General features: G+C 42.3%; 1 protein-coding gene across 1 annotated transcript in view; it reads right to left on the reverse strand.

Moving 5' to 3' along the window:
• Positions 1-18,815, reverse strand: part of uvrag (UV radiation resistance associated gene) — a 424,373-nt gene that overhangs the window by 270,458 nt on the left and 135,100 nt on the right. The window contains exon 6 of the mRNA XM_084319596.1: positions 5,543-5,627. Within this exon, the coding sequence (XP_084175722.1) occupies positions 5,543-5,627 (85 nt within the window). The remainder of the gene's footprint in view (positions 1-5,542; positions 5,628-18,815) is intronic.

Below are 18,815 nucleotides of genomic sequence, written 5' to 3' on the forward strand. Positions count from 1 at the left end.
TAACATTGGGATGGGAGAAAAACGGAAAAAGAAAGGGGGGAAAAAGAGAAAGTAAAAAAAAAAAAAAAAAATAAAAAACAGTCTGCTTTTGCCATATTTAACCTCTTAGCTGTCAACGGCCCAGGCCCTCTTAACACTTTGAGTGCCAGCGACATGTTATGTCATCTTTTCATGCCCCCCGTTGAGTGCCGACGACGCGAATTGTCGTTTGATTTTTTTATTAGCGATCTGAATTCATATTTCATTAACCGAGTCTCCCGTTGGTACAGCAGCCCCTCTAGGAGATCAGATGGGAAAATACCGCCCCCTATCGCCTATCCCTGTGTAACTGCAGGCCATTCGATTAGACTTGTGGATCTGTGTGGGGGGAGCCAACTGGCTCCATTATGCTGGCGAGGGATCTGATGAACATGGAAGTGATCGCGAGTTGGAAAGCAGCCTGGAATATATATTTACAGCAGCCAATAATCAATCAATAAATGCGATCGACATTTGGAATGGCGATCAGGAATTGGAATAATCTTTTTGGAGAACATCTGATCTAAGGTAAGGAGTCTATGTTACCAGTTTTAGGATAATCAGAGCTGTATTCACTGAGATAACAGCGTGTCCCGTATGTGTGTGTGTGTGTGATGTTGAGGAAATGAGGTAATCGATTTCTCAGCTCGCTTCTATAGCGTGCATAAGTACACATATACAATCGATAATCTAGCGTTTATTTGAAAACGATTCATAAATAGGCCGACAAATGACAACGTGTCTAGTGTATTCGAGAATATTCCAATAAATGCCGTTTATGAGGGAATCTTTCTATTTTCCGGAAATTTTCGAGAAAATTATAGCTTTTCGAAATGCTATAAAAAGGATATGAACTGATTAAAAAACAATCCGTTTCGACAATGTTGACTGCAAACAAGTCATTGATAAGCGACGGGGCAGATTAGACACATAGCCATCATTTAAAACATAGATTATACGTTTTTAACGCTATCATTGAAGTGGATGATGGCACTCAAAGACATTAATCAACGTTATGGGCGGCACTGAAAGTGTTAAGGGTGATTTGTCCACCGGTGGAACAAGGCACTTTGCGAGTGTCTAGCAGCTCAGGTCTGCATTTTTTATACAACATATTATATATCTAATTAAAGCCCAATTTGTTGCCACCTCACTCGACAAAATCCGTTCAGCGGTTCTCGAGTTACATGCGGATATGTCAGGCGTGCGACTTTGTACATGCAAGCGTCAGATTACCACCCCGACTCGGAAGGGTCTGGAACTGTCAATCATTCGCCAATTGCGAGAATTATTGGACATATTTCCAACTTGGATCTGTACTACATAAGACTTCAGGCTATGGAATGGAACACTGTGGGGGTGCTGGAAACATGATCCAATAGACTTTTATACACCTGAGTCTCCTGAATAGGAGAGACCAATTTCAAGTCAATTGGCAGTTTCTCGGCTGAGCTATAGTAACCTTTCCGCACCTACTACCGAACTCATGTGCATATTGCCCACGGAGTCTAAGTTCATCAATCTGCGCCACAATCTTGGTCGCGCCGTGTTCAGGAGACTGAGGCGTATAAAAGTCTATTGGATCATGTCTCCCGCACCCCCACAGCCGTAGCAACAACCACTTAACACTTTCAGCGCCAGCCGTTTTTTATCCATCCTTGTAGTCAATGGGCCACGCTTTAAAAGATAGGGATTTTCACTGTGTGTCACGATGTTTGCAGGGCTATATCTATATTCTATATTATAGCTATGGAGACAATACTATGGCTCATTTGACACTATCCCTCATCCAAAAAAGAGTGAATTTTTTTATGTACGTTCGCGTGTTATACCCCGTGGTGAATATTTTATAGTTTCAGAGTGATCCTGGCTAATTCCTGGAAGCTGCGTTATGGAGCGATATGTGAATTTGGCTAAAGGCGTTCGCATTGCTCGCCTGGACACTATTTACTACTATTACTATTTCCAAATCAAAGGTATATAATAGGTATAGGTAATGGGGGGGGGGGGGGGCGTCGTTTTTTGATGCTCTGATCGTCAGCAACGGCATTTTTCTATACTACATACGTTGATCATTGCGATCGATGTGAAATCATTGTTGGATCAAAGTAGGATTGATGTCATATAGTCCTTACCTTTACTAGAAGGTAGGGATGCCCCGATCGATCGGCCAGCGATCGGTATCGGCCGATATTCAGTATAAATATGAGATCGGTGATCGGTGATGATGCTTTATTTTCGCCGATCGTCAAAACCGATCGAAAAACATGATCCAATTCTTAGCGGAGATCTCACTGCTGACTTCTCACTCAGACACACAGCTGCCTGCAGCGTACAGCCCCTCGTCCTCCCCAGCCCCTCCCGCACTCGTGTAAACAAGAGGCTCCTATGCCTCGCAGTCTGCTATAGTCTGGTGCATGCGACGTGAGCTAACGTTGGCTACCTACCGAGCTAACGTTACTGTTTAAACTAAATGACCCAGTGACTACATGAGGCATTGTCTAACGTTATCTAGCTGGCTAACTGCTGATATCAACAAATGCTCCAGCAATAGTCGAGTGCATGATAAGTTACCTCCGTTGACTCGGTAGCTCACGTTAGCTCACGTTAGCTCTAAACTAAATAGTTCACTGAGGCGTCGTCTTAACGTTATCTAGCCGGCTAGCAGTAGCTACAGTTAGCTCCTGATATCAATGTCTTATAACATTGATTCGATGCGTATTCGAGCTGAGGGCTTGCTGAATGTGATTTATACCAATAGGGTCCAGCTGCAGCGCCGGAGAATCCTGGCCGTAGCTGGAGGCTACTCGAGTACACACAGACAGTGGAGCTGTTTGCAGATAGCGAGCATTTTGACTTGTTGCGTGGTGGCGATGTCTCGCAGATAATACAACTACAAGTATGATTATATAATAAATATTTTATATATATATAAAAAAAAAAGTATATATATATATATATATATATATATATATATATATATATATATATATATATATATATTATCTTTTTATACCAAAAACGATCGATATCGGATCGGTATCGGCCGATATGGCTCAAGACGATCGGTGATCGGTATCGGTGGCAAAAAACGTGATCGGGGCATCCCTACTAGAAGGTATCCCAAAAACAATATTCCAATTGTTTGATCACGATTTCCAGTATTGATCCATCGGGTCCCTGACATGAACTGGCTGAACGCGTTTCAAAGTGCTCTGATGAAGCGATTCACTTGGCTTGGTCTAAATTCTCCGCCCGGACCATATACAATGTAACACACAGTGTGAAATAAGGTTTCAAAGGGTAGGCGATACTGCCACATAGCAGGATTCGGCCGTTATTGCACTCTCGGGGTCTCAGGATGAGTTCCAATGGTAACACAGAGGTCCGTGAGACTGTATAGAATAAAAAAAAAACAATGAAAACGATCGAAAACCCGACTATACTCTGGTAAGGTTTTGGCATTCAACGGTTGGCGAGATAACCCGACTATAGTCATGGTTGGCCGTGAATGAGTTAATGTCAAGGCTCTCATCCACATTCATTAATTTTCTCCCCCCGCTCTCTCCTCCATGAGCTCAATGTAACGCGGAAGTGCAGTGGTCTATGTCACCAACTTACTCATCCATTCTCTCATGGTTAGCCACTCTGCCCCTAGTGGCAGCTCACAGTAAATGGTGCTTTTATATTTACAATTTTGTTCCTCACATTCACCCATTCACTCACACACAGACGGCGGAGGCAACCATGCAAGGTGCCAACCTGCTCATCAGGAGCAATTAGGGGTGTTAGTGTCTTGCTCAAGGACACTTTGACACACTGACTGGGAGGAGTGGGAATCGAACCAGGAACCTTTCCGACTACTAGGCGGCTGCTCCACCTCCTACCTACGCATTGTGTGTAAACTAGTCTGCTTCACTAACGTGTATTTCTGTGTAGACTTTACAGACTTTGCACTGTAAATGTGTGCCGTGTTGATGAGTTACGCGTAAATAAAATCTATTCCATCGTTGCTCGACTTCTAAATGATGTAAGATAATTGTATTTCAAACAGTAAATTATGCTTAGTTTTTTTTGGGTTCTTAGCTTTTACAAACTGATTTCTTGTGCCTGAACGCTTGTGGGCAGTAAGTGGACACCTCCCGAGAGAACTGCTCAGTGATCATACAAGATCTAATACTTTACTTTGTGAAACTCTTGGTCTCAGTGTGTGCCTCTCGTTTTACAGTTAAGTACCCCCAATTTAAGCCAGTATCTAGGGAGTATAGCGTGTAACGGTACATCGTTTCACACACATGAAAAGACATCAGGGGTGAGAATGATCATTGAAAGCGATGAGCTCTTCCCCCCCCCCTTTCACTCTGGTTTCCTATCCGGCTTTGCTTGCGGTCGGCAGGCCCCGATCATTACCCACGCAGCTGCTTTGTAGAAAGCTACAACAGAAGACAAAGATTAGCACCAGATTTGACTGTTTGATCCTGACCCTTCCCCCGAAATCTCCCATCACTTTTACAACAGGCCTTATCTGGCCTGGTTAAGCAGGGATATAAGTCTTAATCCCCCTTCCGTCTAAACCAAAAAACACAGAAACTCTCATTTCCCACAACTCTCCACTCTCAGTAACCCGTCAAACAAACGGACACACATACCTCATCCTCAACACCTAAACAGACTTGTCCAGGGAGCAGACACTGGGCAGATGCAGAAGTGTCTGTGTTAATGTCCTGTTACTCGCAGGTCTCCTGGCCTCTGCTGGTCTTGCCTGTAGGGTTCGGTACCGTTCACATTTAACCAGTACCGGTACCCGACGGTACCTTTTTTCCGGTACTTTAGTCTAAAATAAATTGTATCTACCTACCTCAGTTGTAAACAAAATTTGCAAACTTTAATATATATATAATATATAATATTGCAGCGAGCGTTGTCTGCATCTAGCTTTGTAAAGTGTAACCACACTTGCGACCGTTTTCGGCTTGCCATTGCCGACTGCTTTGTTGTTGTTGAATCAGGTCAAATCCTAGGTAAGCTTGTTTTGTGCGTGTGAACGTTGACGTGAGGCACACTTCATAGGTTTAGTTTTGCGGTAAACGAAACGTTGAGGTCACCGGACTTTTTTCACACCGGTGGATCTCACGTGAATAAGTACTCTGTAGTACCGATGTGATTCGGTCGATACCCTTAAAAGTACCAGATTTGGTACCCATCCCTACTCTTGGCCTCTGCTGGTCTTGCCTGGACTCTGGCTTAGCTCCTGCCAGGTACTTTTCACACAAACAAAAGGCTGTTAAGTAGGAGGTCGGCACCTCCCCCACAGACCAAGGCAAACACATAAAGACACCAGGCCTCTGAAACAATTTGCATGATCACAGCGCAGCGACGTCGAGTGGTGATATCCTTACGGTTTTGAGAATAATTTGGTAACGTCATTCTACTACGGGGCCGCCTGGGTAATTTCTCGCAGATGGCCAGGGTGAATTATAAAAGGATGGAGTAGAGGAGGGGAGAGGAGAGAGAGAGACTATACCTCTTGGCAGTGCATTCTTTTTGCAGCTTGGTTAAGGACTCCTTCTCCTCCTTCAGCCGCTGGTGCTCAGTGGAGAACGCTTCCTCTGAGAGGGAGGGAGGGACGGAGAGTGGGAGGGAGAGACAGAAATGTAATTACCAGGTGTGTTCGTTCCGCTAGATTTGCACAGGTGGGTGGGCTTGTTTTCTGGACCACTGCCTCGCCATGTTAAACTTTAGCAACATCAAAAAGCCCTTTTGATCAGTTCAAACCATTTCCTCTCTTGACACCACAGACAGAAAAAAAACACACAACACATGTATGATGATTGCAGGATTTGTCAGACGGTGTAAATACAGAGCTGGGGGAAATAAATAGAAATCTTCTAGATAAGAACCAGGGATGATCCAGGCTTGAGAGGAAGCCAAGGAACCACATAAACCAGACACACATCATCTGGGATAATACACACACACACAATAGTGCGGCACACAAACCAGAAAGAGAAAAGAAATTTAACAAAACGTGGTTCATGACAACAATAGAACATTTCCTTCCTCGCTCCCAAGGTCAAAGCCGTGCAGCGCAACATCCGAGTAAGAGCATATGTTTTCAAGACACACGCAAACCTGTCTGTGACCTCATCATATACATATGATTGCAGACAGGTTGGACTTAGACTAGTGCAGATAGAGAGTGAAAGTGAGAGAGAGTGAAAGAGAGTGAGAGTGAGAGTGAGAGAGAAAGAGAAAGAAAGAGAAAGAGAGAGAGTGAGAAAGAGAGTGAGAAAGAGAGTGAGAGAGGTCAACACAATTATGGTGCCCAGCTGGATCACATGATGCAGCCTCTCCCTGCATGTTTCCTGTCAAAGCCATTCTGCTCAGACAGGCGTCTGAGGATGAGGGTGGATGGAGGGAAGGGAGGAGATGAAGAAAAGGAAAAGGAGAAGAAAAGAAAAGGCCGTCTGGGGGCTCAGAGGGGTATTGGTATCTGCATCAGATTAACCCGGGAGAGAGATAATATAGCCTTTCTCCCATCCGAGTTCTTGTCTGTACTTGTGTTCTTCTTGCGGCCCAAGCACTGTTCCAATACAGAAGTTTGCATTTCGCCAAGAACGGAGGTGTTCTCGACACGCCCATTTTACAGAGGATGCATCAGTTGATAACTTGTATAGACTTGACAACATATTCCAGCATTAATGTTGGCATTCAAGCAGAGTGGAATGCAGTGGAGAAAGAGGCTAACATCAGTATTTTTCTATTATTTCAGATTTTTACAATTTCAGTATGCTATTTCATCACTAAATTCACTTCTGAGAATTTTTTAGGGCAAGAAATCGATTTCGAATATTGGCAGTTTTACGAAAATGTATGGTAAATGTGCTCCCAACATTTTCCGAGTTTAGAAGCTTCACAAGCACAAGGTAACTAGCTAACCAGCCTACCAGTCACACTCACAGTGCACCTCTCATTTCAGAACCATGGACAGCAGCACCGTTAGTTATGTTGTGTAGTGACTAGTGAGTCATCCTTATGCCAGGCCTGCGTTGGCATATTTCAGGCTATTGAGACGTTGTTGTTGCAATATCACAACACATCTCTGGCAGTTTTGGGGTTGTTGCAATCTACTTGATACAATTGTTGAAAGTAGTGGGCTGCTGTGTAAAAGTGTTAGTTAGACCATCTCTCTCTCTCTCTCTCTGTTATTTTAGAGACTCCCGCGAAGCTCAGATTCTAACTGGTGTTGGGTGATGAAGCATGGCTGTTATCGCAGGCCTGCAGGCGGCCTCTCTGCAGGGGGTATTGCACAATACCAGCAAGATCGCATGGTCTCCAGCGGTCAACGGCGCTCTGTGTGCTCGTGAGTTCATTCTTCCAAGAACGACCATCAAGAACGTTTTCTCCCCAAGAACACAAGTCTGTTGTTTTGAATTATTGCGTTTGAGAAACACCAATAGTGTTCGAGGTAGATTAGGGGGCGGGGCCAATCGCTTGGTTTTTAGATGAGGACTTGAAAACACGGTTCAGCAGCGTCTTCTGGTCTGGCCCTGAATCAGAATCAGAAAGGTCTTTATTTGCCAAATAGTTTTCACATACAAGGAATTTGCTTTGGACGTTATCGTGCGACATTAGCGGAAAGACATTAACAGACAGATAATACAATAAAGAATAAAATAAAATGAAATATGAGCCAAGTTAAGCACAATATAATAATATAATTATGAAATAAAATATAGGCCAGGGCTATACAACTGTAAATAAGAGGTTGAATACAATTAGATGGGATATAAACTAAATTAAATATAGCACAATAGAATATAGTACAATTATAGGTAAAAGTAAAATAGGAATAGGCCATGGCTGTACAACTGGACAGATGTGGTAAATTATATACACTAATTAGAATGAGGTAACAATACAGTGGGCAAGTATATAGTCCAGTGAGGGGTGTGTTAATGTAACACAGTGGGGGGGTGTCAGTGAGGGTCCCGCGCCTTGTTGATGAGGCTCACTGCAGAAGGGAAGAAGCTGTTCTTCACTTCACTCATGGTTTTATGTAATGCCCAGCTCCACTCCACTTTATCCGTCCATCTTTTTCTCTCATCAGTTTCAGTTTGTTTATTAATTGTCATAGTAAAATACAGAATACTTTATCATGAAATGCTTTTTTCTGTATGAGCTCCTGGGAGTGTGCTAGATAAAAATAGATAAGTATAAAATAGAAAAAGTCAAAAGTACGTAAAAAATTAAGTGTTCAGTCAATATACATAAATTATATACAATATACAATACAGAGTAAAAAGAGTAACAGTGAGGTACAATGCAGAAATGGGATGAGGAACAAACTTAGGGTATCTTTTTAATCTCTTTACTTAATAAATATAGTGTTAAAGTGTCTAAAGTGAGTAAAAGTGGGTGTTAACCCATTCTCCGCCAATCACGTGTTAAGGCGGGTTTCTCCGCCATGCGTTGTCTGCCAATCACGCCGTAAGGCGTGTTTGAGATCAATATTTCATATTTTCATATTTCACCCACGGAGTCTTGGCTGATGCTGTCTGAGCCATCACAACTCTGAAACGCTTCAATACCGCCTGGTGGCCGATCTGCGAGTTGTCAAACCGGAAGTGCCCGTTGGAGCTCGGTCCGTCCCCTAATTTCGTCCGGCCACTCGTTTATCGTCCCGGGGCTCAATACAGACACTGTGGATATGGATCTTTGCCATAACTCAATAATCAACATGATTTGGACGTGTATTAGTAATATACAAACCGGAAATGGATCGCATCGATCAACATCACATAATTGGGATCCGTTTGCTCCACTCTCATCGCCCAACGCTACGAGGAGACTGACGTAAGTTTCAGCGTTTTTCTTTATCATTTTCGATACAAACTGCTCTGATCAATATATCACCCATACTACATATATCATTTAACGTCGGTCATTGAATTATAAACGACCCCCCCCCCCTCCGTTCACCCGCAGATGATCAGTCATGACGTTTAGGACCATGTACAGTTGAAATTTTTTATATAGCATGGATCGGTATCAAACTGCATTTGATAATCTAATATATATGCATTTATGCCTATATCTCACGTTCTATGAAATACTGCAGAAAACGATAAAAACATATTTATAGATGGTATTTTAGTATGAATGTGTGAATGAAAAAGTAAAACGTTCCTACATCCTGAACGATAGATAATTGATGTTGAATGGGCCATAGTAATGTCAATTTAGCAATACAATTTAAAAAGTTATAGCCCTGCAAAGAAGGTGAACATCTCCATAGACAAATAGCGCTGGCAGAGGATGGTTTAGGATGATCAAAGTGGTGGCAGAGAATGGGTTAAGGTGAGTGTTTATTTAAAGTGAGTGTAGATGATTGATTGAATGAATGAATAGTTTTATTTTCGGTCTTTGTTTACAGATAAATCAAAAACACGCATGTGTGGACTTTCAAAAGGAAAAGAAAAAAAGAAAAAATCACAAATGTACATATTCAAAGTAAGCTCACACACAAAATCCAAACTCAATGACCGAAAAAAGGAATAGGCTGAAGCACATGCTTATTTTTGCCTATCCTTTACAATTCTTAAAAACTAAATATACTTTAATAGAGACAAATTTAAAATATGCTGCAAGATATAATTTCCTTTTCTTTTTCTTTAAGAGAAAAAAGAAAAGATAAAATAAATGTTTGATGTTTTACTCAAAACTGTACTCCTGAATTATTTTATCCTTCAGGGCCTTTTTAAATCTCTCCTGAGAGGTACACAACTTCAACCCGTCACTAAGACTATTCCACAATTGAACTCCCAAAATTGAAACACATCTAGCTTTTACATTAGTTCTTACCTTTTTATATGTTTTAAGAATACACAACCCTCTTAAATTATACATTCCTTCTCTTGGTTGAAAGAGACATTGAATACAAGCTGGTAGGTTCTTACTCTTAGCACGAAAAATTATCTCCAAGGTTTTTTTACGTAAACCATATCTACAAATTTTAATGTGCAGGACTTTATGAATAATGGATTTGTCGATTCAAGATAACTAGCTTTATTTATTATTCTAATAACGCTTTTCTGTAGTTTAATAATAGGATCTATATTTGTTTTATAAACATTCCCCCAGACCTCAACACAATATGACATGTATGGCACCACAAGTGAAAAATACAATATATGCAAACATTTCTGGTTTAACAGCTCCCTTGTTTTGTACAGAATGCCAACAGATTTGGCTAATTTACCTTTGATATATTGTATATGTGGCTTCCAACAGAGTTTGTGATCTATAATCACACCTAAGAATTTTGTTTCATATACTCTTTCAATTTCGGTTCCATTTAAATTCAGTTTAATTTCACAGTTGGTAGGAACACCACCAAATACCATACATTTTGTTTTGTTTTCATTAAGAGACAACTTATTCCTATCAAACCATTTCTTTAACTTTATCAATTCCCTTTCTACTGTTTTCAATCACTTTTTTTTATCCACTTTTTCTCCCATTTTCTATATTTTCTCCCATCCCAATTTCGTATCATCCAATTCAACCCTCCCCCGTCACGAACGCTGTTTCTTGCCTCCCACAAGCCGGCTGCAATGTGGACTAAGTCATACATAGCACAAGTCCCCTCCGGTACTTGAGGTAACAGCAGTCGCATCTTTTCACCTGCGCAGCTCGATCTCTCAGTGGCGAGGAGTAACGCGTGGGAGGCTCACGCTGCCCCCGACACCTCCTGATTCTACTGCGCAGGCGCACCAACCGACCTGTAGGAGTCGCTGTCCACAACGCCCGATCCCTACCCATCAGTTTCCCACCCCCTAATACGGCCAATGTGTATTAGTACGGACGACCAGCTAAACTGAAAGCAATGTGGAGCGCTGGGATCGAACAGGCGATCCCAGCGTCTCTGCATTCGTGGCGAGCGCCTTGCCCACTACGCCACGTAGCCGCCTTTTCAATCATTCTTTTATGTCCTCCCCTGAACAAAGTAAATTAGTATCATCAGCAAACATAACAATTTTCAAAATATTGGATACTGTAAAAATATCATTTAAATAAAGTATAAATAACTTGGGTCCCAATACGGAACCCTGTGGAACACCACAAGTTACTCTTCTAAGATGTGATTCTGTATTATTAATATTTACATATTGAAATCTATTATCTAGATAACTTCTTAACCAATGATGAGTAACACCTCTTATTCCATACCATATAATGGGTTGTTACATAGTGTCATTGTCATCCCCCTCTCCCCATGTGTATGGGTGTGTAGTAGGGGTGTTTGTGCGTGGAGACAGCAGAGAGAAAGAGCAAGAGAGAGGGAATTTGTGTGGGTGTGTGCGCATGCAGAGAAAGAGAGAAATGGAATGTGTGGTTATTTTTATAATTTAAGTAATTTTATAGATTACTCATACAAAAACACACACACAATGTGATTGTCACAAACAAGGTAGTTACTACACATGGCACAATCAGGAAACTATTGGCCATGTATGCATCAATCACAACCATACTTCATATATTGACTAACACATCCCCACACGTGCCTTCATAATGGCTTAAAGAAAATAAAAATCCATCGGTTGGTTGTCATTTTATAGCGTCGTGAATATAAGGTTTATCGCGCTTTTCGTCTCTTCTTTTTTTCAGGAAGCTAGATAATAGGCTAAACGTTGGCGCCGTTATATCAAACGCCATTTCTGCTGTATATATACGAATGAAATAAAACAAACTGCGTAGCATCCGGACTATTACAGAGCATCTATGGATGAAATGGGGGCGGCGGGGAACGCCGATTAGTATTATTGATTAGCAATAGAGTGTGCGTTCAGGTAGCCAATGTCAGTGGTCTATCACGTTTGTTTTAAAACATATGTCCAATCCAGCTGTAATTTGGGGTAATAGTATCCTACCGTCAGGCCATGTGATCGCCGGCAGCATTTCTTCATTAGTCATCGGATTCTGGTAGATCGATATGTCCATTGGCTAATCATAAATCCCATTATTCCAGGCTGAAAAATGCGTTTGGTAACGTGATCAAAGATGGAGGGTCTTCGTTTGGAATCGAGGCTCATATGATCCGCCCACAGACTGTACATTTTTTTTTTAAATCCCCTCAATGATACTGCAGTGGAGCGATGGCGCCCCTAAGCGGATCTGGACGGTATTGCATGTTTCGAAAATCAAATATGTGGGTAGGTCATGGATCTCGATCGCGGACGTTAATAGCGTTATAAATATGGAATAAAACAATAACAACTTGCCACGAGTATATACGTGGCTCTGGTCCACAACGCATGGCACCGAAACACGTATATACTCATGTCTGGTCCTTAAAGTGTTAAGAGAACAATAAGAAAAGCCACCGCCACATTCATCAAGCCATTCTTAAAGTCCAAATCTGTTCTTACCCAGGTTTTTTGAATGATGAATCCCACTCATTCTAAACGAGAATGCGCGTTCTCGCGCAAGCCATTTGCATACAGAGACACGCCTCACAGGCTCATTATAATACGAGAGCTGTGTGCGAACTTGGGTCTGCATTGTATGAGCGGATCCCCCGGCCGTATTCAAGCACTGGAGCACTTTGCGATGGATCAAAATTAGATAGGAATCAAATGTATTGTCAATCATCATACAGCACCTATAGCTATATAGTGGAATAGACTGTATTAATATAGTAGTAATATAATAGTAGTTGCACGCTTTTGGCCACCTCCCACAGTGTGCACACACGTACTGTATATATACAGTATGTGCAAAATAAATCGTTCCAGCAAAGCAGGCTTTGTCAATACTGAACGATTCAAGAGTCAATCGCACAGTAGGTTGGGAAATACTTAACGGTTAAGCAGCCACTCATCTGGCTCTGCAAATAGATCTAGAGTCTGAATATCTCCGCATAGCCTGACTGGCAGTGCGCATATATAGTACAGTGCGTGCTCCAAGTCAGACTAGTTGGCACATCTCTCTCAAATCCATTCTGAGAACGGAACGCAGTGCCCGCGACGCGGGTCAGTCAGTTGTTTATTATTATTTATTTTTTACTGTTTGCATACGAGGTGGTCCACAAATGTTCTTGATAACAATCTAGTGGTCCGCATAAACAAGCAGTTTGGGAACCACTGATCTCTAAATATGCGTTCTATGCTACGTATACTGTACTGTATATCTATATGTCATCATGTATGTCATAAATGTCATGATATATATCTTATCTGTATGTTGTGTATGTCATAAATGTCATGAATTGAAAATGGGGGACCCTGATGTAAACAAGACGAAAGTTTTTATCTGGTCTGCATCCCCTTAACAATGTGTATTGAGCCGTACTGTATTGTACCCATTCTGCAATCTGTTAATAAAATCTTCAATCAATCAATGGCCTGGGCGGCCAGAGCATAACTGTTCTAACTGCAATATATAATCCATTTCAGACAGAACGCATGCAATAAGTTATAATAATAATAATAATAATAATAATTGAAAAGTTCTGTATTTTTAAAGTCGTATTTGGGGGCAATTAACCAATGGTATGCTTTTTTTTTTTTTGGGTACGGTTTTCTTATATGGGTAAGAGTGCTCTCGACCACTCTTATAATTTGGTCTTGCCTGAGAGAAAAGCAACAATAAGAAAACATTGCTGAATCCCAGGTAAGAACAAAATAAGAATAAATTCTAGTTAAGAACGAAATCTGGGGGACTTCCGGTTTGCAACGTTCAGGTGAGCTGCCACATGAAAAAGCTCCCGGTCAATGAATATAAAAAAAGGAAGTAAAACAATTCAAAACTAAATAAAAAGTGAAGATTCGAGGACAAAAGAAAGAAGGAAGAATGAACACAAGGACAAATGAAAGAAAAGCAACCCCAGATGAAGTAAATACACAGATGGAAAAGACTCAACACGAGGCAATGATGCAACAGGTAGAACAAGCTAGCGGGACGGGATGCTGATTGTAAATGCAGAAAAGCTACAGGCTAACATACGAACTAGCTTACAAGCTAACATAGAAGCTAACCAGGCCACCACGCAGATTGGATTAGGAGCAATGTGGAGCATACAATGTAACACTGAAAAATCCAACGGAGGTGGCAAGGAAACGTCGGAGAAATAGAAATAAATATGTAGAAATAAAGAAAATTCAGAAAAAGAAAGGAAACGGGTCCCAACGGCGTGCGGGAGGCGGCGAGGGACACGGCGCGGAGAGCATGGAAGGTGCCGGGAGGGGAAGGAGAGGCCTACCGCCTAGGCCTATGCTGACGTGGAGGATGGAGAGGGCGCGCGGGTGGACCAGAGCCGGGAGACGAGGACGAGGACGAGAGGAGGAAAAGAGGGGACCTGAACCGATTCAAAGCAGATCAACTATGAAGGACGACAAAGGGACACAAGAAAGGGGCATGAAGGCAGGGTTCCAAATTAACGGGGGCTTGGGGCAAAATGCACTAGAAAATTCACCAAATGCCCTCGAAAATCAGTTAAGGGGCGCAAGAAAAGCCCCAGACAGTTTACCAATTATATATATAATTATATATATGCTCTACAGTGCGAGCATTTCACTCGTATTTGCCCCTAATAATGTGTGTGTGTGCGAACCGGAAAAATCATTTACTTGCAGTGTGCGAGTGAAGATTACAAGCTCCGCTGTTAATAGTTAAGAAACTACAAGTCCCACATTCCACAAGGCGCATAAACGTCCAATCACAGTAGAGTTTCCTGCGGTGACGCGGCTGGTTTCACGAGAGAAATTAAACGATAAACACAGTACGCGCTGGAACAGAAAGTCACGGTACCGGCATAGGCAAGTTATACATTTAGAATCATACAACGCTAAAGATTCAGCCAGCCATGAAGCCAATTCATTTTTATTTTGAGCAAAAGACAGACGTGGAGAAAGAGGAATCCGGGGAGGCAGCTAATGTTACTGAGGCGGATAACGTAAGCGAAGTTAGCACACGCACATAAACGCACCCTGTGGGCCAGCCAGTGACTTTGGTGGTGTGACGGGTGTGTGCTATTGCACAGATGTGTGTCCCATTCCCATTTGCACACGCACATACACACACACGCACATAGTAAGCCATCACTGGGAACGCTCAGAGGAAAGGGGGGCTGAGAATATCTGTGTCTATCTGTGTGTGTGTGTGTGTGTCTCGCTCTCTCTACATCTCTCTCTCCTGAACCTATTTCATTCAAAAGGAAGACATTGATGGACAGTAGCTATACGTAGAAATTATAGCTCAGTTGTAGCTGTAACAGAATAATTGTATTAACTATTAATTAACGATTATTCAATAGCGTTTCAATTATAATGAATTAAATAATTGTATAAAGAATTTTCCATGTTCTGTCATCTAATAATATATTCCATTGCCTTTCCTATCTGTATCAAAGTCAAAATGTTGGTATCGTGACAAGACCACAACATACAAAAGCAGCTTGACAACCGATATCCTTTGCGTCTAGGCATGGGCCAATATGTGATTTTGGTGGTATGCGCTATTTGCACAGATGTTTAGCCCTTAGTATGCACACGCACAGTATAATATGCATGTAATAAATAGTTTGTTAATAAACTCTGTTACTTGAAAAATGTTCACTGTGCTCCTAAATTTCTTTGTGTGCTCCTAAATTTTTATTTAGATTTTATTTATAAAAGATTTATTTAGGAGCACATGTGCTCCTTGGGGAAAAGGTTAGCGTAGAGCCCTATATATGGAGACATTAACATTACGTTATCAAACATAGGGACGAAGACTTTAAAAAAAAAGGTGGCAATGTTTTATAATCTTTATGTTAATTTTCATCATAAAAATGATGTGCCCCCGGGCGTGGCTAGGCGAGCAATGGAGTAGCACGCTGTTTGTTCGAGCTCCCGTCGAGCCTCTACTTATTTTTATTTTATCTTAATTTAATAAGCTTACGGATTTACAAAACTTAGTGAATCTTACTCAGGGTACATTTGTTCAAACCAATGGTCATTGTTTACACGGACAGATGGCATCAAACCTACGCAAATACAAATACGTCTCGACTCCAAGAAGGCCTGAAAAAGCCTCGACTTCCAGTTCAGGGCCACCACCGTCCACACCGTCAAAGATGTCTGGCGTGGATACCACAGCCTTAAAGGCAGAGATTCTCCTCGCGCTGAAATCGGAACTCGCAGAGATAATACAATCGGAATTGAAAGGTGCACTTTCCAGAGAGTTCGACCTTATCAGAAATTATTTGAAAGTGATGAATGAGGAAATGCAAAGCTGTGTAGCGGCACTGCGCGTGGATATGAACAAAATGGAGGCTACATTAAAGACGTGGAGGGTGGTCTCTCGAGGTGGTCGGACGAGGTGGTAACGCTACAAACCACAGTCGAAGACTTAAAATCAGAGGTGGCGGGTCTCAGAGGGAAGTGTGAGGACATGGAAGGTTAGGATGAGGAGGTGCAACGTGAGGATAATTGGGGTGGCTGAGACGGATGGCTCGAGTTCCACTGCGTCGGTCTCAAAGCTACTGAGAGACGTGCTACAAATGGATAATGTAGTGCTGGTAGACCGCTCGCACAGAACACTGGGGCCGAAGAGGACAAACGGGAAGCCTCGTGCTATCGTGGCTAAACTCCACTACTACCAGGACTGTGTCGAGGTTTTGAGCCGGGCGCGCGCCCAGGCTCCAATACAGCTCAACGGAATGGCTATTGCAATCTTCCCCGACTATGCCACAAGCGTCGCGAAAGCCAGGGCTGCGTTTACGGAGGTAAGGAAGCTACTACGCGGTCGTGAGGACACCCGGTACGGCATTCTTTTTCCAGCCCATTCTTTTTCCCTTCGCATCACGCACAAGGGAAAAGATAAAGAGTTCATCGATGCAAGTGAGGCAATGAGCTACGTCAGAAAGAACATTGTACATGCAGCAGCGGGTGAGGTCGGGTAGGCTACCTTTGGCACACACAATGCTAGCATTCTTTAGAAAAGAAGAATAAAGGATTCTTGAGATGCTGTTTGCTCTGCACATCACTATAAACTTTTTCGATCAGAAAGGGGAGATACTCGGATATTTGTGTGTTATATCTGTACCGTACAGATGTTGTGAATGATGTGCCATCTTGTCCCCAACGGGTTACTGCTTGCTAAAAGGCCACTGTAAAATCTGCTAATTAACAATCTAGTGTAATGATCCACCTACTCAGTTTCAAGAATTTACCACTGGTTGTTATTAAGCTATACAACAGACTTAACACCCAGCAAATCTCTGATCCTATATCAACAGACCACATAGAAAGAGATGTATCGGTGTGTACGTGCTGCTTATGATATGCGGGTGATGTGAACAATGTATCATATTAACTTCAACAGGACAATATATGTATAGAGGCTACTGTAATGTCTACTGTGTGATAATCTATGTGTAGCATCATCTGCCTAGCATTGAGAGGACGCCACTGGATGCCATATATCAAGCTAAGTGACTCACCAATCTCCAGCAAATTCATTGCCCTCTACTTATGATGTACAGGTGATGTGAACAGTGTATAATTTTGGCCCCAATAGGACAATATGTGTATACACATAGACATAAATATTTACACACACGCTCACACCTATGATAACGCACGTGCTCGCACACCTAATGGATGCACTATCTATAGGTTCTAGACGTACCACACACACGTAGGCGCATATTACGCGCATGCACACACACATGTAGACACACATACACGTTTACACATTATACAGATACGGGGGCATGGACCCACACACTCACACCCATACGCTTACACCCTGGCTGTGTCCGATACATCCATGCACACATAGGTTCACGTGCATACAACTGCACGAACACGGAAGGGCATGCGCCCAGACACACACCCGCGTATATAACCATGTTGACGCACGCACACTCACACACCTCTTCCAACTTACTCTATATCACACAACCAGGCACCCTTTTGTTTTAGTTTTTTGTGTCTAGCGGGGCACGCTGAACGCCCCTGCTAGGGAAGAGGTTGTTCTGCCTTACTTCGGGACCTGCTTAATGCTTAATGTGATATTGCTAATATACGGTTATGCTTGACGTTTACTGTCGCTACCTATATAATTTTACCCGGTTGGGTGCATTCCACTAGAGAGTGGAAGATTCTATATAATACGAAGATCTGAGTAAAGATTTTTTTCGCTCCTAAGAGGCTCGACGGGGGTCTGAGGGGCAGGCTCTATAGATAGAGAACCTCCAACACGATTTGTTTCTGAAGGGTACTTAGGACACCTTGCTTTTATGGGTGTCAGGGGGGGGTTACCAGACTTGTACATTCAACATGCTTAATTGATCAGATGTCTGTTTTGTTTTTCACCTGCAGCTGTGCTGAGCTCTCTCTAGGTTCCAGATGCATGGCCTCTCTCATCTACTATGATCAACATGGGTGATACCATAGGGCTGGAAGGGTGCTCTGTCAATTTCGTGAGTTGGAATGTTAAATCACTCAACCACCCAGTAAAGCGTAAGAAGGTACTTACACATTTAAAACAACTCAATGTAGACATAGCGTTTTTACAGGAGACGCATTTAAAAACTGCGGACCATTGTCGACTGAGGGGGGGGTGGGTGGGACAGATGTATCACTCCAACTTCCACACAAGGGCCAGAGGAGCAGCCATTTTGATAGATAAAAACACGCCATTTACTATGTCAAGTGTAGAGGCTGACCCTGCAGGGAGCTATATTATAGTGGTGGGGAAACTGCATTCATTCCCGGTCATTCTGGCTAATATCTACGCGCCAAACT

This window comes from Notolepis coatsorum, assembly GCF_963971535.1.
Source record: "Notolepis coatsorum genome assembly, chromosome: 8".
NCBI lineage: Eukaryota > Metazoa > Chordata > Actinopteri > Aulopiformes > Paralepididae > Notolepis > Notolepis coatsorum.